At 44.8% G+C, this 22,018-nt stretch overlaps 1 protein-coding gene across 3 annotated transcripts in view; it reads right to left on the minus strand.

The window, feature by feature from the left end:
- The window catches only part of PTPRJ (protein tyrosine phosphatase receptor type J), a 75,758-nt gene extending 59,559 nt beyond the window's left edge, over positions 1-16,199 (minus strand). For 2 of the 3 annotated variants that reach the window (XR_011141331.1, XM_068944853.1), the window contains exon 1: positions 16,049-16,199. Coding sequence is in view for 1 of the 3 variants with exons in the window: in XM_068944853.1 (XP_068800954.1) it covers positions 16,049-16,093 (45 nt within the window). In the remaining 2 variants the exon portion in view is untranslated. The remainder of the gene's footprint in view (positions 1-16,048) is intronic. The other variant, XM_068944855.1, reaches the window with a different exon arrangement.
- Positions 16,200-22,018: the final 5,819 nt, after the last annotated feature.

Here is a 22,018-nt window from a genome sequence, read left to right on the forward strand (position 1 = left end):
ACCAATCATACCCTCAGTGACCTTAAACACTGCCCGGTGTTAGACACACCTGAATTCCTCATTAGAGAGGCTGGATGGAGTTTCCTATACCTAGCAATTACCAGAAATATTTACAGGATAGAGATGCGGAAGCCATTAAGTCCAAAGTCACTATCCCAAGTGATAAGCCAGCAATGCCAGAAAACCACTCCTGTTAACAAGACATTAAAAAAACCTCGGCTTACTGGGAAGCTTTTCCAGTGGCAAAAAGTAACACTGCTTATGTGCAGTGGCACTAAATACATCTCAGTTTGAGCCACAGATCTAGCCCAAGAGGTACAAACTCCTACTGTATCAGTCCCACAATCACACAAAAATAGATCCTTGCAGAACTAGATCCCCTACACAGGGAAACAAAACAAAACAAACCATCAGATTCTAGGTTAGTCATCAGCCAGGCAGACCTACAGCTGGCCTCAATCTCACCCCAAGTAAGAGCCAAGGGGCCTCCCCGGCAGTGGTGATTACGCTGTGACCTGGCTCAGCGAAGGGCTGCCAGGTGTCAAAAGGGAATTTTTCACGTGGACCAGTTCCCCAGCAGGGCTCACTAGGCAGCCCTATCAACACTACTGATGGTGGAGCTGGAAAAAGCCCCTGATTTTTCCACTGATGGCAGAGATGTGGGGGGACAGTAAGGGCCTGTGCATGCCCTGCCAGTGAAAGGACACCCTACCTGGGCCAATTCAGCAGAAACAGAGGAGCCAGTGAAATAATATTGGTCAGTTCTGTTGACGCAAATTCCTGTAAGTACCTGAAGTGAAAGCATCCAAATACTGTTTCTCTCTTCTACTATTTTTTTTTCATCTGCAATCAATCACATGGTTATATGTTGGCCTAGTGGTTCCTTAATAACTTGCGTAGGTTAAAGCATGTTATAACAATATTCCTCTTTAAATGCAAAGGACTTGTAAAACAGTGCTTTCAAATGCATATTTTGGAAATGGTTACATGTATTAATATTGCACTTCTTTGTTATTTTGTAGACTCAACCAAAATGAATAAAAACTGTTTATAATCTTAACCAAAAAAAAAAGAAAAGAAATACCAGTGCCTGGAAAATATCACAGTAAGTTTGGACATCTTTTAAGCCAAGTACATGTCATCTTTTATTCTTCTACTGCTTATCTCAATGCACAGTTCCTTTTCCTCTAGCAAGAAATATGCCGCTTTCAGACAATACTTGTTGCTAAACAAATAAAACTAAACACCAAATCAAACTATTTTGGACAAAAGGCTCATTTCTTCTCTCTTGTTCTATATTCTCACACACACACGTGGTATGTATGTATATATTTTTGTGTATACACTTATAAACACGTGTATGTGTGTGTTTAGTCACATACATCTATATACACATATGTATGTAGGTGAATTGGCTAGCACTACTAAAAGTATCCTATTATCTCAGAGTTATACAAAAGCTGACTAGTATTAAACATGACTTTCTTGCAAAATGAGGAAATGAGTAGGGTCATCTTGCAATTAGACAGCAGCACTAAAATTCAGAAAATCTGAGTTTTGTTTCATCAATTCACTGCATCCCTTCAGATCCTCATATCTTCCTTTCCTCATTTATGAATAGAAATATTCCCTGAGGGCTCAATTCATTAATCTTTATATCTTTATTATGGCTCTAACTCATTGACCTAAGAATTACAGAAGTCATTTTTAACTTGTTCCTTCAGTATGAAGAGTGTTTGTTTTGTAGCCTTTGATAGCAACTCTGATTGTTACCACAGAGTCAACTATGAGGTCATAAAAGAGGATTATAACATCACTTAAAATGATAACAATAATGGAGATCTCCCACGGAAGTTCTCATTTACACACACAAAAGGGGTAACAACTTCAAATCAGGGAGGAGGAAGAAATTTAATCAGAGCTGATTGAGAAGTGAGGCATATGGTTCACAGGAGGTTTTGCTTTAAATTAAAATGCCCTCCTCCTCCTAGGCAAACTAAATAAATACAAATTAAAATAAACTATTCTGTGACATATATACACAAAAATGAAGACGGGCATGACAGAAGAGGCTGCAACATATACCATGTGCAATTAAAATTTAAATTCTGCAACACATTATTTATTTTGTAACTATACTAAACAGACATTTATTCTACCCGTATCACCACAGCACGTAACTACCATTTGGGGAGCCCATGTAACAAAAGGACCCTACGAGGGTCCAAAGGATTCAGCAAATTTTAGTTACAGCCAAGCCCCCTTTTTACTTTTCCCCTCCCTTTCCCTACTGCTTTCCTCAGTCTAACTTTCTTTGGCCAAGAACGACAAATCAATTCCCATGCCAGCCTGGAGAAAGACAAATTTAGGGAAGAAAAGTTTTGGTGCCAGGAGGCCCAAGTGGCTGCTCCCCTCTGGCTTGCGGCACAGCTCAAGGAGTCTCAGGCATGCTTGCAGGTTTCATCAGAGACCCAAAACACCCATGTGCCACACAGCTGTGACCCACAGCACCCACACGGCCATGCTGCAGGGCTCTGCTGGGAGAAATGGCTGCAGCAAGACGAGCGGGAGAAGTAGGAGAACAGTTTTGTACAAAATAGTGGAAGGCAGCGATGCTCAAAGAAAAAAAGAAAAAAAAACCAAGGTAAACTCATTAAATCAGAAGTCAGAACAGTAAAAACACAGCATGTAATATCACTCAGAGTTTCCTAACAGAAGACCTCTTGCTTTTCAGTTGATCATAACTTAGTTCAAGTGCCTCCATTTAGAGGGAAATTTTCAACATCGAGTGCCAGCATCACGCTAAATATATTCACTTATTTATTAATCCAGTGACCTTCTCCCTCCACACTTCATAGGCCCTCAAACTTTACAGCAACGGTCTGAAGTCTGGCAAGATGCAGGCAGAAGAAAGTGCGCTCCAGGCCCCGATGCCATCCTTGGGAAGGGGCAGATTAAAGTCAGATGGGCAGCTTGAACACTGGCATTTCCCAAGTTTTGCTCGATGGATTTTGTAACCCTAGAAATGCTCCCCAAATACAGCCTGTGCATGTGCACGCTTAAAATAACACTAATACAGGCACCTTGGAACAAAGGCTGCCTTCATATGTATTCCCCCAACACGGAGCAATGTTACCCTACTCTAAACTGGGGGGCTTTGAGCACTGCTTTGAAGAAGATTATCAAAGAATAAAGCCCTCACATCCTCCTCCCAGGATTAGTTTACCTTAGAGAGTGAAGACTTCTCTACTTTGTAGTGCAGCAGATGGATCAGATGGTCTCTTTTCTTCTTAAGCTCCCCAGTGACCAAGGTTTTGACCATCAGCAGATCCTGAGGATCATCAGCTCATTGTAAGTAGCCTCCAACCCTCACATAGCCAGAATCCACAAGGTGAATAATAACTGTCTAGAAATGCCTTCTACCAGGTTTGAGCAGAATCCAAATTATAGGCGATAGTGTCATATTATCACAGCTGTCAACTATGCAAAGAGCTGTGGGTGGGAGGTTGAACGCTACCTTTCTCTTATTTCAGAAAGGGATGTCTCCTCCCCAAAGGATCCAATGAAAAAGGAGGAGGGGACTGGTCAGTTTTACTTCAGAGATGAATGTGGTTCAGCTCTCTGTAACAAAATGGCACATACTTGGGCACTGCTTCAGCAGCTGATACATGCTGCTAGCTCATGTAGGCCGCAGGAGTCTTGCTCATCATGTACACAATGTTTACTCATCATCCTCCCCCAAGAACCTACTTCCTTTTCTTTAGAAGCTCCTGCTTTCGGTTTTGTAGAGATGGACATGATGAAAGGGCGCTTACGCCCCAAACTCAGTGAGCCTCTCCAATGCTTTCTTTTCCATGTCCTTCTCGGCTGTACCCGCCGCCCACAGTTCTCATTTTGCTCTCTTGGCTGTGTAAAGTAGGGATAGGGATATCTCACATTAGAGTCCTCTGAACACTGCCCCACACATACAAACCACAGACTGCCCACAAGACCACTTACTGCACTACAGGACATCCAGAAACAAACTGTGGGTTTGGGGTTTTTTTCTAACAAGAAGCATTTGCTCTGCAAAGGTAGCAACCAGGTTTGTTTCAGTTTAGCATGGCACGTACGATTTGGAGCTTGAGCAGCCTGATAATAGCCTTTTAAAAATAGAAGTTGTCTTAGCATTTCAGTATCACTGGTGTTATCTTTGCCCTTGATGTCTCCACAGGATCTGCATGGCCACACGACACCCCTTCGCAGCTCAGAGGTACAGCTCACTTTTGGGACCCCGAGCCTCTCACGTGCCCTCACTGCCCCACACAGTTTGAGGGGCTGTTTCACAGCACGGACTTGCTCCGCGACAGGACTAGCACCCAGGGCGAAATCTGCTGTCCTGCTCAGCGCCTTCTTTCATCACACTCCTACTGCCTTTTCCAGAGCACTCGAGTGGTTTACCACAGGCTGCCCTGTGTCTAGAGGCCTCCCAGCACAGGAACCCATACCCCATCTGTGCCTGCTGTAAGGAACGCCTTTCCTAGCTGCAAACCTACCAAGAATTAACCGATTCACTTAGAGAAGAAAGGGACAAGACCCCACAACTCAGCTTTTGTCTGATTTATAACCCATTCATGACCATAAAGAAGGAATACTGTATTCACCACATACAGGAAGTCATGTGAGGGAAGCTTTTTTCCCCTCCAGCTCTCATTTTCGGCACAGTCAGCATGCAGGAGGCAATCCTAGTGGAGCCAGATGTGGAGAGGCACTATCTTTACTTCCTACGCACACCTGGCAACTGAGAAAGACTTATTACAAGCCACTGCCAGAGGTCCTAACCCCATTGAGGTCCTCTAGGACTAGCCACGTACAAATGCACAGTGTCCCATGGGATTTACAGCCTGAAGGGCAGAAGACAACTGGTGCAATAAGGGGGAAGCATGTGCGAAGAGAAGATACAAGGGGCAGCAACAGGAGGTTATTTTGACCAGGGGTCACATGACACCTTGGCTTGCTTTCAGAAGCCATGGCTCGGACACTTGCCCCAAGAGCTTGGGTAGCCTTACCCGCATGCAGGGGACTTTGTAAAACTTTACCTGGTAAGCTGCCAGAGCACGACTAGAAATTGCAGCCTTTTCACATGTTAACAGCGGGTCCAGCTGACCAGGAGGAGATGATTTGCATCTTGCTTCCTTGCAGCCAGTGCAAAAGGGGATTTGCAGTCCTGGAACACCCTGTCCAGCCTTCGGCACAGGGAGCAGCTCCCCTTTCCTCAGGCAGATCTCAGCAGCACAAGAGAGGACAATGCTTTCCAGCAACAGGGATCTCCTATGGCTCATCCTAAAACTTCTCAGCCACTGGCATAATCATCACAACCCCAGCAAGATTTGAGAAGTCTTGCAGACTCCCTGGAAGGTGAAGCAGGAAACACCTGACTTCTGGAGAGAAACTAATAAGAGGCCTTTGCTCAGAAGGGAAGCTAAGTTTGGTAGCATCTTCTATCTTTTCCACATGGGAGGAGACCTGTCAGCTGACGAGCTTTCACTGCAAATCTCAGATTAACATAGCTGGAATGACCTCTGAAACAATCTGAAGACAGTTGCAACAAATAGTACATGTAGCAATGGCTTGGAATAGCCCTCTGCACACAAGATGCCTAGTTTCCTTTTTATCTCCTTATTTGTTCTCCTTCAGTTAAGAGAATCTCAGTTTTCATTCAGAAGAGAGCAAAAGCACCCTGGGGCAGCCAGCACTGCAGGAAGGAGAACACAGGGAGGCAACATGTCATCTGCAGCAACTGGTCTTTGGCACAGCTAAGCACTGCAACTTATTCTTCTTACCTTGAATTGGAGCTGGAAGATAAATACATGAAACCAGCAACCATGTCAGGTGACAGGAATGGCCTTAAACTTAAGCATAGGAAGAATCTCTATAAACAGTGCTCACGGGTCAAACTGTAAATGCATTGCAGAGAATTTTGTGCATAAGCATAACTTAGGGCAAGATGAAGGTTGCCAGAGATGACCCTCTGCCTCGCAACAGCAGGGCAATCAGGCAACGGGTTCACTAGACTCGAGTAGGGGTTGCTCTGCAAATCACCCAGAATTACCCACTGGGGGAACCGCAGTCCTTTCCTGCAAGTCAAAAGAAAACAACATGAGCCAATGGAAAGGAGAAATGGTGCTTTGCTGGCTGCTCAAACTTTTAGAAATTTAGAAAATAAATGTTTCCTTCCCACCTCCTAAAAGCAGTCCTAACCAATTAAACCACAGAGGTCTACTCTCCATTACTCAAAGATCACAGGGTAGAGAAGAGGTAAAAGTGCACTCTGCGGTAAATAATTACCAGCTCTGGCCTTCTGATCACTTCTCCTGCAGCGTGTGCTTCTCACACTGAACCAGGAAATAGTTCAACAGATGCACTTAAAGTACGAAGACTGAGTCAGAAAACAAAAGTTAAATACCAGTTAAACCACATACCGTAAGTCCATCTTGTGGTACTGGGAAATGAGCACTGCTTAAGGCGGTTCCAGATATTGCATCCACCTGCAAATATTTGCTGCTGGCTACAGCTCAGGACATATACGCTCACTAGCAGTGCCAGTGCTTTGCAAAATATTGCAGAGAAAAAGAAGAAGAAAATTTGTTTAATACAGGGTACAATAAACTCATTGTATGCTTTAATCATCAAAAGTATATGTTGCCTGGTTTGGGGTGCGTGTTTTTTTTTTTTTTTAAAGTAGATTATATGACTATCAAGTTTATTAAAGATAGAATTGCTTTTTTCGAATTTGTTAAGCTTTCAAATTCATGAATGTATAAAACCCAATTATTAGCTCCTTTAATCTGGAACTCTTACTATGAGTGTATAGCGGAGGGCAGAAATCACCATCTTAGAGAGGAACTGGACCCACGCTCACAACAAAAGAACAGAAGCAATTACACTTTGATTATGCAATCGCAAATCCACATTAAAAAAAAAAAGTTAAAACATTTATATTTTAGATCAACCACCTGCCAGCAGTAATGAAAGACCATTATAACTGAAGAAAGAAAGACGACATCAGGATAGAAACACACTGACACGGCACTGGAGGACTACGTTTGCCATTAAGGTCTGATCTTATGAAGAAACAGCTGAACACCTTATAACAATATTTCATCTGTAATTGTGAAGGTGGAAAAAATGCTGTATTCAAAATGGACTCAACACAGAAGTAATATTTTGATTTGCTCTGTTAGCTGATGAGCGTGCCTATTCGCAAGTTTCTCCTAGAAATTTTAACATTTCCAAATGCAAGGCCTTGATAAGATACAAAGGAAAGTTTTCTTTCTGTTAATAAAGAAAAAGACCAGCGCTGTTGAGATTTATTTTTTATATATACATATATACACACACATATACAATTACCTGCATTGTTTTGGTGATTAAAGGACAAAGGGTCAACAGATCTAATTCCAGATTTAACAGCCTTGTCCTTCCCCATAATAACATTTTAAAATTTAACTTCAGTTAAATACATTCATAATACAAATATCTCCCATTTATTTGTATGTACTTTGAGAAAGTTTCAATTAGTTTAATCTGGATGTGGCAATATGTTTAATTTATAAATTGAACATACTCACTTGAATGATCAATTAATAGTTTTGATAAAGCTTGTTGTTTTAATTGGTTGTAAGAAGAGTTTTAAAACTAGTACAAGATTTTAAAAAAAATGGCTAGTCTATTAGTAATTTTTAAAAAATGCACCACAATCGTGCACAAAAGCCTTCCCAATTTTTCTTCCACCTCTAAAATACCTCCAAAAATAGAATTTCCACAAACCGCAGAGAGAGATTAAAAAATAAAAGGAAGGTATTTTCATCAGACAGATGTTAACTCTGCCCCTTTATCTCATGTCAGGATACGTCAGCCTCCTTTCTTCAGCTGTCAGATACGGCAACTATTTCTTGGAAACTCCGAGTTTAAGATACCAGCCTGCTGCGCCTGTGGTGCCCACAATACACCAGCCAAAAAGGCCAGCCCCGACCTCAAAGACAGGCTGCTAATTTCTCCCTTGTGCCCAGGTGCAGGGAACTGCACCATACAGGTGAATTCCCCACCATGCCTCACACATTCTTATGCAAACAGAACCAAAGATCATCAGCTTCCCCAAAGAAAGGACTGTCTTTTTTTTTGTTTTTTTTACAGTTTTGTTGAAGATACACATTTATAAAGATTCCAGGAAGGAAACGGTGGCTAAACTTCTTGCATTTCTTCTTTACAAAAAGAATATAAATCCATAGATGGTACAGTCATCATCAATCTGTTTATCAGGCACAATTTAGTTTTCAAAAACTTCCATCAGAATTATGATCAGAAGAAAAACTTTTATTGGTGCTGAGCTGCAAGGCTAGCGACAGACGAAGTGGCTGATCCCATAAGGAGACCGAAAGACCCCTCAAATATTTAGAAAGCATAATCTGCAAAGGAGAAGTCACACACTGCCAATATCTCCCCAAAACCATTTGTTTATAGTACGTGCATGGTCAAGACAACATTAGAACTCCTGTGTCTGCTCTCCCTGGACAGAAATAATGAAACAGAGTATGACGATCTAAAAGGACCTTACAAATAATCACCATTCATTTATAGATAATGTTCCTGCAGAATCAGAGAAAATAATCAAGTATGCCCACAAAAAAAAAGAACACCCAGACTGTTGCTAAACTTCCTTATTAAAACAATACAATTGCGCATATGGAAATTTGACGCCAGCTGCAGGCACCAATTTTTTCCCTTTGCGCTAGTTTTCATAACAGCATCATGTTTTAATGCCAAAAAGCACACTGAAACCACGGCACGCCTAATATCGTCTTAAACCCAATGGCAAGGTTGAGTCAATCTCTCGTGATGGCTCCACACTACTCCTCCCATGGCGATGAAATAACTACAAGGGCATGCTTCTCCCACTGGTGTCCTAAGGCAGCCATGGGAGCCCTGTGTTGGCTCAGAGAGGTCACTCGCCTCAAGCCTGCAGAGACCTGGTCCCTTTCCCAGTCTTGAGGCTGCCGCTCTGATTTTTGGTAGCGTTAGCGGTGGAAGCCTCTTCTGTTCCCAGTCGGGCACTATTTATGACTCCAGCACCCTCCGTGCTCTCTCCGCTTCAAAAGCGGCACAGGCCACCTTGCACGGAGAGGAGCGGCAGAGCAAGTTTAGGTGAAAAAAGACAGAGATGGGATCCCTTTTTGCTGTGAATTCATACAGCAACCAAGAAATCATCTGTCCTCAGGCTGGCACAGATAGCCATCAGCCCGGTGATGCTAAGTAAACAAACTCCAGCAATTTTCCTGTTGTTTCTCTAGATCGTGGCATTTCTGGCAAAATCGAGTTTGAAGTGTTAAGGGAAGGTTCTGGGATGGAGCCAGGAGAGCCCCTTTGGTTGCGGGGAAACGCTGGGGAAGATAGGAAGCGAAGTGGGCCTATCTGCCCCTGAGCCAAATCGTCCCTTTCTGGCCACATCTCATGAGGTGAGGAGCAGCGGACCTGCCAGTGGCAACACCTTCCCATGCACGTGAAAAAACAAACAAAAACCCCTCACTCATGAGAAAACGTATCAAAATTTCTCTGGCTCAACAGAATCAATAGAGGCATATACTGAAAAAAGTCTGCCTAGCCCCATGATGATTAGGGAACGGGGAAGTGAAGCTGCTAGCACTCCTGTGAGTAAACATCCTCCCAGGTCATCTCCTACCACAGGGATGAACAGCAAAACGAGTGAGACGCGGACCAGCGCTGCCTTGGGCAGGAGTCTTCACAAAAGCACAAAAGTGCCCCATCTTGCCACCAACTTGCCAAGGTGTCTCAAAACCATGAAAGACTCATCCTGATATACACAACAAAACAAAAATCCAAGAGGACGAGTAAAAGCAGAGGCACTAGAAGATGCATTTGAGTCCCTCAGAACAGGCCAAATCCAGTCCCTAATGACCAGGGACAGGCTGTGCTTCTACAAAGCTTGGTTTACAATAACTCGCTTTTTAAGGAGCAGTCCCAAGCAAGTAGAATCAATCCGACTCCACACAGGCTGGTGGACAAAAATCTAGTGCAATATAGCCAAGAGAAAGTAAAGAACTAATCTGAGAACGCCCTGCTTAGGAGAGCCATCTGTGTTTTCGATGCAGAATGTAAAATCTGAACCGAGGAGCACTCCCGGGGAACCCAGGTCACCCCTCACCTGGGCCACAACAGGAAGGCAGGGAGGGAGGGCTCCAGCTCCATCATGTCCAGAAGAGCCAGGACCAACCATCACCCTCACCCTTTCCCAACCCTGATAGTCTCCCAAAAGGGGACGTGCATGGGCTGCATCTATCTACCAGGCTACAATAGATGGACTCTAACTCCTACTAAAGCTCCAGACCCTATGTTCAAGTCTTTCCTTGATTTCATAGTCTCAGAAGCAGAAGTTTCTTACTTTAAATGAGGCAAAGAGGGGAGAATATTCACATAAATTATTCCTTATACTCAATCCCTGTCCCATGTGGTGCACAGAGTAAAGAGAGAACAGTCCTAAGGTATGCAGACAGCATTCTCCTGCACACCACAAAACCAAACCAATCAACCAAAAAACCATGAGGTCTTTCAAGTAAACACAACAAAAAAACACCCAACACTTTTCTAAAAACATTCTAAGGCCTAAAATAGAGGTTGAGATGCAGTATACATTAAAAAATTTGCATGTATTAGGAACTAATTAAGGTCACATTAGATTTTTTTTTTTTACTCATTCCGTTTGGCCTTAACCATACAAAACACAATGAAAAAAAGTTAGAAGCACACCAAACAAACAAGATGTAGAAGAAGAATATGAAAAGGAAACTAAGAACAAGCAAGTGTGTAGCACTAGCAGAAAATGACTTCTTGACATTGGCTAGGGCAGCTTTAAGGTGGTCCTTCAGTAGCCACTTCTTCCCAAAGTTGGACTCATCTCAAACACAGTCCTCTTCCCCTCAAACAGAAAATGGGCTTGGATCATCACTTAAAGCCAAGATCAGTTATAAAGGTCTGATAATATAGTAGGTGCCAACATCCTACCTTCCCCCTTTTGTAGCTGTAGACACAACTTCCTCTGCTCTAAGACACAGATATAAGCACCGTTTCCTTTTCTTCTGTTACATTTCTACAGGTGGAAATAGAGGCTTTCATATGTAGCCTTGGGTGTTTTAGGTACATCACGGTGGGGCAAGAGTGATGGCTGGACGGTGGGTTTCCGATACCAAGGGACTCTTTCAAATCATGGTGAAGCTAAGAAAATAATCTTAAGTACTTTCAGTGACATCTAAATACCCACAACATCAGGCCGACATTTTGGAAAGATACTGGCATTATCCTGTGTTGCACTGCCTTTTCCACTGAATGCCCATGGACAGCCTGGAAGATAACTAAGCGAGGCTGTGAGCTTATTGATCCAGTCCTGTTTGGACCACATGCGTGTGTCCATTCTTTGCTGGATTACAGAAATACCTTTCCCACTTAATCTTGGATTTTCTCCTGGAATTTTGGATTAATAGCCCCAGAGGGCCTGTTTCTGCGCAGATACATTTGGGAACAGCTGGAAAACACTTAGAGAAAAGTCTTGGTGCAGCCTTCCAGACTAGTGCATCTGTTTTGTTCTTCTCCTCCTGCACATGCCTGATAATTTTCTTCCCCCCTACACATTGCTTTCTAATGTTTCATATTAGCACATGCTCACCTACACTTAGTTGTCTTCTTTCCTCCCCACCCCCAATTCCTTAAAGTCCTCCCCTGCACAGCCATCTCCTGCTGACAGTTAAATTCCTACGGATGGCTCCCTTTTTAGGCAAGGTTGCCTTTCACTCTCTCCTTCTTATGTAGCAGTAGTCTCTCTCTGCTACAGGAAATTAATCTAGCTCCTCCTACACTTCCAGTGACCTTTCATGATGTTCAAGGTACTATTTACATTCAAATTCGGGAATCTAACAAAAAGCAGCCACATCAGGCTAATAACCAGCTGTGCAGCCCTGACTGTTTTAACAGCTTTTTTTCTCCTCTGCTCATATCAGGAATCTTCTCTTAAGAAAGCAAATAACACCCTTTCTCCCCTCCCTGCCCCAAACAAACAACTTAAGGCAGGTTTCATACCTATAAACATCAATCTCTCAGTTCCTGACTACTCTCTAACATTGTTGTAATGCTCACCCTATGATACACTCTAATTCTCATAGGAAGAAGAAAGTGCACAAATTCAAATTATATGGATTAGTAAAAGCCAGCCCTGCACAACAAATAACCAAAGATTTTAAAACAGTAGCAATTTCTCTCTCTCATGTTTAGTAACTCCAACCAAGAAATTTACATGCCATGAAAATCCTCAACAAAGGCTTGCATGTAGCTCACATAATTGAGGAAGTACTAATAATAGCGTGGCTGTTTGCATAGACAACATTTCCACTGTGGGCCTGAATTCTGATCTCAAATATGCAGAAGAAGATATTTGTTGTGTACTGCTGGCTGGAGACGAAAATCCAAGTCCTGGAAACCATCTGAATGTGCAGCAACACACAGCGAGTCCACGCAGCTAGGGCAGCACCACGCATACCCGTGGTGCGTCGGAAACAAGGCATTTGTGAAGTATTGGGGAACGTGTTCTTGGTGTCTGTTTCTTGTTTTGAACACATAAAAGCAATTTAAATTAACCTGAGTTGCAGTTCTGCAGAAGAATGAAAGTGTTCACACTTCAGCATCAGCTGTTCATCACCACAGAAAATAAGTGGTCCTGATAGATGAGAAGTGGATTTCATGAGCTTCTCCTGACACAAGATCAGTGATGCCCACACCTGTGTTTCTAATGGCAATTGTTTAAGGGCTTATCCCAGAAGCATATTTATAGCAGCAGCAAGGAAGACTTGCATTTTTCAAACTTTATTTTTTTAAAAAGCTCTAAACATGCCATATGCTGGATCTGTTAGCAGGTATTTGCTACATATTTCTGTTAAACACTTATTTTTAACAAGATGCTCTTTCATGTGCTGAAGTTTACTAAGAATAATTTTGCAAACTAAGATTTAATATGTCATACAAAGAATCAACAAGGATCATTAACAACTGCCTTTAACTGACATACACACATGTCAAGCCCACATTTTAAATATGATGGTGCTTCATTTAAACTCCTCAGTCAGAAATTCAGATCAGCACTTAAGTCATAAAGCTACATAATAAACTCATGTAATATCAGTAAGAGTTCTGTGCATGGAATAAGCTGTAAGAACAGGCCATCAGGTCCACGTAAAAGGTATTTATATCCCTAAGCACCAAAAGCAGCACACAAACACTGGAGCTGAAGAGTCTGCTACTTTTGAGTAGTGGATACTACGTTGCCCTATCGCTAACGGGATCCTTCTCAAGTCACTAGTTCGCACCAAAACACATAGTAAGGTTTGCTTGTTTTTTAAATGCAATCTTGCCCACTGTTTTGTAATTCATTAAAAAAAAAAAAAAAGGAAGATGCTTCTCCTTGAGTAAAAGACACCAGGGAGAGATCATACGCCTGTCATACACCGTGGGGCCTGCGTGATGCACCAGTTCCACCGTGCCGGATGCTTCCTACCCCTGCGTGCCCACACGGATGAAGGGCCCATGCAGGGCTCCCGGCGCGAACTGCACACTCGCCTGACGGACTGCAACCAGCCAAGGGGCGCCTCTGCCAGACATGCTGCTTCTCCTCCTGCAGCACGCACAGACGCTGCAGACAAACTGTAATGTTTTCTGGCAGTACTGAAGCCCAGCTTAATACACATGCCCCACAGTCTCCCCAGCTGCTGTGCTCTTCATGTGCCATTTAAATGCTTCACCACGAGCCCCAGGCCGTGCCCCAGCACTTGCATACACCCCACACCACAAAAGACATCGGGCAGCTCTGACATCTGTCATGACCTGCGCAAAGAGACCACCACAAAGACAGAAGACAACTGTCCCCTTTTAGATGCCATCTCAATTTTTAGAGAAAAGACCTTATAAAGGCTACTTGGAACAGGCATAATGGAGAGAGCAATCATCTCCTCTAAGGTAGGCTTTATTTTGCATCCTTATTGCTGGCATTAAAGGCTTACACAAAGCCAGCACGTTTTTCCACACAAGTATCCTCCCTACCCACCAGAAACAGCCATGCTGAAATTTTGTGCTTTCAAACTGAGTGATTTGTAGAACCAAGCTGTCAGTGAGGACTCAGTTTCAGCCTTATTCCACCAAGGATTTCATCAGCTTCTCTACAGATGAAGCAAGCGCTCCTAACATTCAAAACTTCACAAATGTTGGCCAGCATCAGTCAAGAGTTAGAGCGAACAGAGACTCCTAGCACAGGTCTTCACATTCACAGGTACATCTCAAGTCACACCTGAGACTAAAAAATCGTAGTCTCAATATTTTCAAAACTGTTACACCATGATCCCTGAAATTATGAGCTGAATGAAATTCACGCTCCCTGAAATTACAAGCCACCCCCAAACCTGCAGCTCTCCGAACTGTGTCCGCTAGCACGTCGACCGGCAGGGAAGAGGGTTCTCGTGCTCTCCAGGATGACAGCACCTACCCGAGGGTCCCACGGGGAGGCAGTGGGGTGCGCAGCTGGACCCAAAGAATGGATAAAGGTAACTCCATGTAATTGAGAGGAGGTTTTAACTTTTTCTTTCTAATTGCTATTATTTATCACACTAGTTACCAGTTAAGAATCAGACTTACAGGACAAGTCCATCATTATGCCACCATATTTGATGCCCTGCTTAAGAAGAAAAACAACAAAAAGTAGATGTCATGGTCGGAAGATCCTCACACAAAAGCTCTTCTGCTTCAAGGAAGAGAAGTCAATTTAAGATCCAAGCAGACACGAGGCTGCCAGTGCCTGGATAAGCTTGTAAGGCTATACTTAAGGACAGCCCAGGCCTGGCTATACCTAAGGACAACCCAGGCCTACTCTGAGCTTTTCCAAACTACAGGAATACTTTGACTCCTGAGTTAGTTTTTGTTCTTATTCAGAAAATAAAGATTTTTAACCTCAGGTTTAGTACAATAGCAAATAAAGACATGGAACTACAAAACACTGCAACACAAAACTGAACAAGATACAAAAGGAGGAGGAAGCAAAGGTTTCTAATAATCATTGACCGTAATCACAAGCTGGTGCCAAGGTATGATCAGGAAAAGTACTGTTAAAAATACAGCACAGCGATGCAGTCGTACTCTGAGTCTCAGGAGGAGACTGAAGGGTAGGTCAGGGAGAACTGCCATGCAAGGAAATTACTGAATACCTTGGTCGGTACCACCATGTGTTTGTGTTTCTGTAGCAGAAACTTGAGGCAGAGTGGCTAAGCTGGTATTGCTGGAAGCAAAGGTTCAGGAAGCCCCAAAGCATTAGCCTTTGTAGCAGTCACGAAGCTCTCCTATGCGAACGCTAGGAAGCCATCAGCAGAGAAAGCAGTGGGTGAAAGTCTGTGCCATTACACGATGGGTGGTTCACCTGGCAAACGATTTCGATTTACATCACTGACAAACGCAACAGATTTGGGAATAGAGGTAGGCAGGAAGGGAGGGAGACCCGAAACACAGCGGCGCCGACAAAGGCCTTCTGCTCGCTCGTGGCCCGCCGCCGGAGCGCGGTTGTGCCGCAGAAACTCCAGGCTTGCTGTGCAGGCTGCGACCCAGCAGCGGCGGGCTGGGGCGACCCAGCAGCGGCGTGCCAGTGACCCAGCCCCGGCACAAGGAGGGCACGGCGCGATGCTCCCGCGGGGGCTGGCGCCGTCCCCTTGCTCCCAGCGAGGCAAACCACCAGCGCGGCGCCCTGCTCCAGCCCGGGCTGCGGCACGGGGCGGCCCCAGCAGCGGCAGCCGAGCGCCGCCGGGCAGCGGAGCCGGCCCCGCGGGGCGCCCCGGCCTCCCGAGCGGGGCAGGTGCCGCGGCGAGCCCGGGGGCGCCCGGTGAGGCGGAGCCCCCCCCCTTCTCCCCTCTCCTCCTCCTCCCCGCCGCCGCTTCGCCCGCCCCCCCCGCGGCGCTGCGCGGCGCGGCCCTACCTCAGCCAGCAGCAGGAGCAGGCAGGGCAGGGGCAGCCGCCTCATGGTGGCGGAGCGCGCTCCCCGCTGCGCGCACGGCCGCTCAGCCCGACGCCGCCTCCCCCGGAGACATGGCCGGGCTGCGCGCCCCGCGCCGCGCCGCGCCGCCCGGCGTCCCACCCCTGCGCCGCCCTCGCCGCGGCGGCGGCGGCGGCGGCGGCGCGCCCGCTCCCCGCTCCCTCTAGCGCTCCCGGCTCGCAGCGGCGGGCAGAGCCCCAGCCTCCCGCCTCCAGCCCTGCCTCCCTCCCGGCGCCTGACATCCCCCCCCACCCCCGGCAAGCGGGGCCGGCCGAGGAAGCGGCTCCCTCCGAAAGTTTCCCGGCCTCGGCCCGCGCCCCGCAGGGCTCCGGCCCGCCGCCGCCGCGGGGGCAGGCGACAGCGAGCACGGCCCGGCGGAGAACCGAGCTAGCCCCGGCCCCCGGGGCTGCTGCGACGGCACAGTCGAGAGAGCCTCGCCGAGCCCCTCGCGGGCCGGGCCGGGGGCAGCCGAGCCCGGGCAGGGAGGTTGCGTTTTGTCCACAACGAAGCACCTCAGCTCCCGGTACCTCAGGCGGTCCCTGAGGAAGTCCTGTCCCTCTCAGGGTGCTGATTTAGGCGTGTTTTGCCAGTGTCATCAATAAGGACATGGCATTATTGCATGCGATCACTTTTATAATTTACCTTACTTCCCAGGATTGATGCACTGTTTCAGATGTCATTCATCTTGGATAAGGAAAAGAAAGACAGGGTCAGTTCACACAGCTTTATCTTCAGTTACAGAATGGCAGCCTTCAGTTTCTCAAAAGTTTGAGTTCACATTTGCAATCTCCCTGTCTTTCCTGAGCCTTCAAAACACATGCACAGCATTATGGAAGCAACAGTTGCCACAAGAGCTTGGGGGAAGAATCACAAGAGTGAGTGCATGCGCATGTTCAAAATGCTTTGGGAGGCTGAGACTTACAGTCTGAGTTAGATAAACAATGTGGGGGCATCCAGCAGATGCCCCCAGCCCTCCGCATTTCCAGCGGAGGGCTACAAAGATGATTAGAGGGCTGGAGCATCTCTCCTCTGAAGAAAGACTGCGAGAGCTGGGCCTGTTCAGCCTGGAGAAGAGAAGACCGAGAGGGGATCTCATCAACATGTAGAAGTATCTGAAGGGAGGCTGTCAAGAGGACGGGGCAAGACTCTTCTCCGTGGTGCCCAGCAACAGGACAAGAGGCAACGGGCAGAAACTGAACCACAGGAAGTTCCCTCTGAACCTGAGAAAAAACTTCTTTCCTGTGAGGGTGACAGAGTCCTGGAACGGGTTGCCCAGAGAGGTAGTGGAGTCTCCTTTGCCGGAGATATTCAAAAGCCGTCTGGATGTGATCCTGGGCAATATGCTCTAGAGGACCCTGCTTGAGCAGGGCGGTTGGACTAGATGATCTCCAGAGGTCCCTTCCAACCTCAACCATTCTGTGATTCTGTGATCCCTGCCCATCAATAAGATTTAGAGGAGATAACTACTTCAGAAAAGTATATTTAAATAGTTAGGGTGCTCAGGTTGTTATGGATGGATAACAAGGATTCACCATGGGACAGTTAGAAGACCTGTACTTTTTATAAGACTGTTTGGTTTGGTTTAAATTTATAGGGGCAAAACAGAGTAGTTCAAATACGGAAATGAACACTACATGAAATCCATTAATAAACCCGTCATGCTCCATTTGTTTTCCGTACTTTCCATTCAGTGCAAGGCATGCATGTCAGCATTGTTTTCCAGGTGAATGTTCTGCCTGGTAAACCACACACCTGCCAGAGGTCCCACTGGTTGTAGAAGAACTGTTACTCTGAGATAACTTCTGCCAATCGAGCCCTGCAGTATGGAAATTACAGCTCTGACTCTTAAAGGAGTTCCCAGGGCCTGCACAGAGGGCTGATGAGCCTAAGTTACCAAATTCCAGCTCCTGTCCAGGGAGAGTTTCACTTACTTGTAAAACACAGCCACTATACAGTGGCAGAACCAGGTTACCCTATGCAATTGTAATTGAACGATCACACTTGGTCATCCATGGGTCAAACTTGAGGTGAGGACAATATGATTTTTTAAGTAAGCTTTTGCAGTATGACAGCCTAGTAACTAATCCAACTACCCTGAAATTCAGTGGAAATCCCTCCACTGATTTTAGTGGCAATAGCATCCAGCTCTGAGGGGGGGAAAAATGCATTGAAAAGCCAAGAATTGGGATTCTGACCTGTTCAAATTTACAAGTATCTTCAGGTTGGTGTTGCCACCTCCAGACTGCATATGTCCCCAGACTCTCAAGTCCAATCATTTTTCTCTCTTTAGTAGGTCACATAACCCATCTTAGAAGTAACAGGCATTATATTTCCTAAGATACCTTAATTCCTTGCTTCAGAGAGCAAGCTGTATCACCACTGCAGGAAGCTAAATCTCTTTCACCAAACCATGTCTGTCAGGAATTCAGTGGTGGGGCTTTTCAGATACATACAGGCCATGCCGATTAATTACTTGCTCATACAACACTTCCGGCCAAGTCCTCACAGCTACTCATATATCAGATACCTGAACAAGGAGGCCTCTGAGCTTCTAGGAGAGAGTCTTACCTCTGGAGCATCCACGAGAGTAGGAAACTGTATTAATCCTGTGAAATTTGCATGTAGAGCTATCTAAGCAGAGTATTTCTAGGACTGTAGTCTAGAACTACTTTAATGGATATCTTTAACTCTATGAGCAGTGGCATTGTCATCATCAGGATTTCTTACACCGTGAGTTTAAACTGGCATAGAGAAAGTGTAGGAGGTTTGGCACTGTTTTAGTGTACACATTTGTCTCACTGATTGTTACCAGACCTCCTTTCCAGAGTCATTTCCTGGGTGCATGGAGCCAGCAACCATTGTGGGTGCATTGTGCTGGCAATCAGTGATTATAACTCTGCCTGGACTGAAGGAGTGAGCTATCAAGATTCATTGGCATTTGAATAGGCTCAGATATGCTGAAGAAGGTGGCCACACTATGAAAAGAAATGCCAAGAAACATGAGGTACTAAAAAGTGTAATTATTTTGTAATGTAAAATAGAGTGCAAATTCCATTTGATTTTTCATTGAAAAAAATTGCAGCAAATCAAACTTTTTTTGTATGTACAGTTTCTGATGAAATGCTTTTCTCCCCAAGAAATTGTTTAGAACTCTTGGATGAATGTTCCAAATGAGCTGTTCTGGTTAGATTTTGAGAGCTCTATGGAGGAAGGCTACTCCCTAGCCTTCTTGGATCAATGTCTCCACTCCTTATAACATGCTCTGGTAGAGTGCTAGCCATACAGACCTCGGGGAAGAGCTAAATGGCAGAGAACTGCGATTCATGTCAGAACTAAGGACTTAATATGCTGAAAATGGAAAAGAGAAATTAACCTCCCAAATTTTTAAAGAGTTTTCTAGGTGTTAATCGTTCAGCAGCAATAAACATCACAACATAAATAATTCCCTGGGAATTAGAGGCTCAGGGTTGAATATCGGGCCATAGGCTCTTCACAGCTTGCTACTAGCCTGCTAGAAATTCCCTGCATTACAACTACTGGTGGCTAATTGTTTCTATAGTTAAGTTTTGTTTATTCTACAGGCTTTTATTAAAGCTATATGTGTGACAGGATTATAAATCTAGGTAGGTGTTGCTCCTGGGCTAAAGCTTCTACTTCACTTTCATCTAGAAGTCAATTTGTGCATCTGACTCATAAAACTTCTTGAAAAGGAGGCGTCGGAGAGAAGTGTTTCCACATCCTTATAATCAAGTTGCTGAACCAGAGGCCTAAGTTCAAAAGTGGCCTTGGGCTCTTGCACACAAATCCAAGAGGAACGTGCAGGCGTATTACTTACGGGTGCTCTAGTTTAGGTAGGATGTACTACTACTAATGCTCCAGGCAGAGAGAAAGAGGAGACTGCAAACATATACAATGACCCAAAGCTGTCCAAATGGAGCAGTCACCCTGGCTGATAAGATCTGTCTTTCACCGAGACTTGCAATTAAATATGGTTTCTTAAAAAAAGAAAAAAAAAAAAGCTATATTTAACTGCATACCAGCCAACCTCAATCACAATAACATATTCTCATTAGTTATTCACAGCTTCATTCATCAGCTCAATGTGCAGTGTCAGCCAAAAAAGCCATCAAATTGTTGGGCATCATCAGGAAGGGCGTTAGGAACAATGCAGAGTGCCTCATTTTGTCAAAATGCAAAATCCAGCTGCACCCATATCCTGACTAATGGGTGCAGTTCTGGTACGATAATGTGCTGTTTTATATAACAGACAGTGAATTTCTGGAATCTGTAGTCACAGCAGGTTTTAAAGGCAAACAGTATGAGCAGTTTCAAAAAGGGGTTAGACAAATTCATGGACAACATGTCCATAAACAGGGAACAGGTAGAAATGGCTCCCTAATCAATGACTGTAGATGCTGGGAATGGACCTCAGAGAGTGGTGAGGTTTGTGTGCTCTTCCTAAACAGCCTCTCCTAATGGCGCTACTGGAGACTGGGCTGGATAGATCCATCACTGCTCCGTCCCAGTAGAACATTTCTTATGTTCTTAAAATAGCATCCTCCAAAACGGAGCCTCACTGTACAAAGTACTGCATAAATACATAGCAAGAAATGGGTCTGCTTGCATCAGTTTGCCATTTAAGTAGGCAAGACAGGTAAAAGGACGGAGAAAGTAGGTGTTATTACCTCCATAAGAGAGGAAGCACTTTGCAGTATGATTTCAGACTCTGGTCCAAGAAGTGCTGTGGGTTCTTACTTGCCACTGCAATCAAGCTGATCTCAAGTCTGCAGATTCAGACAAGGTGAGACCTGTGTGAATCACATGGAATGACAAATGGGCCCCTGTCCTGTCCATCATTGCTCAATGGCCTGTAGGTACGTTAAGTCCAAAGTGCTACTTCTGGTTGACATTGCTTTAACTCTTATTTACACCACCTCTCCTGACCTCAAAGGGGTCCTTTAAGCTTTTGTGTTCCACTGAACTTCAAGATGTCTCTCTTAGGAGAACTCACAGAGCAGGACTCCAATCCCTTTTATATTGCAACAGAAGAATGAGGGAGAATAAACTGTACATGAACACTAATGTTCTGGGATCAAATGCAATTCTACTATTTTTAAAACAGTCTTAGATTTAATAAAATCTACAAGAGGTCTTGGTAGTAGAAGGGACTCTTTTTATATAAAAGAGTAAAAAAAAAAAACAGAAAAAAAAATTGGTACAAACATACTTTGGTTGAAATGTTCTTAGTTCAAATGGAAGATCACAGCATGCAGTTCAGTCTTTCTACCTGAACTCATCAGGGACATAGTAAATACTGGACATTAAATTAGAAATTATCATCCAGAGCAGAACAGGCCCTGGAAAGGATAATGCTGCTCTCTTGGAAAGATTATAAAGGTGAATGTCATTGTGAGCACTGAAGACCTTCTTAGGGATGTCAAGCTGTTGGCAGAAGATGATGAATTTACAGCAAATGCTACACTTGCCTTAGTTGCAGGTTTGGTGGGAAACAGAACACCTTGCATTTAGCACTGTGTCTGGGAATGGTACTGCTGTTAGCAGTGATGCTAAAAGGCCTTGGGAGTTGGATGTGGATCTAACACAGTTTCTGCCGGTTTAAGCTCACCCCAGCCTATAGCTGCAGGAGGTACTGGTTGGGGACTGCTGCTCCTAAACAGTACCTTTCTTTGCTTTCTGTCACGCTGCTCACAAGGAATTAAAGGTGTATGGAGCTGCTAGCAGGCCATCTTTCAAATGTATGGTAAAACCAGAGCAGACAGGGCATTTGAAGACCACATGTCAATTTTTGCAACAACGGGAAAGTTAATTTCTCTGTTCTTGTTAGGCCAGGATTTGGATGGTTCTATTTTGACTGAGGAGGAGGAGAAAGACAGTTTGTACTGTTTTTTTGTT

The sequence above is a fragment of the Struthio camelus genome, chromosome 5 (assembly GCF_040807025.1).
Source record: "Struthio camelus isolate bStrCam1 chromosome 5, bStrCam1.hap1, whole genome shotgun sequence".
Lineage (NCBI taxonomy): Eukaryota > Metazoa > Chordata > Aves > Struthioniformes > Struthionidae > Struthio > Struthio camelus.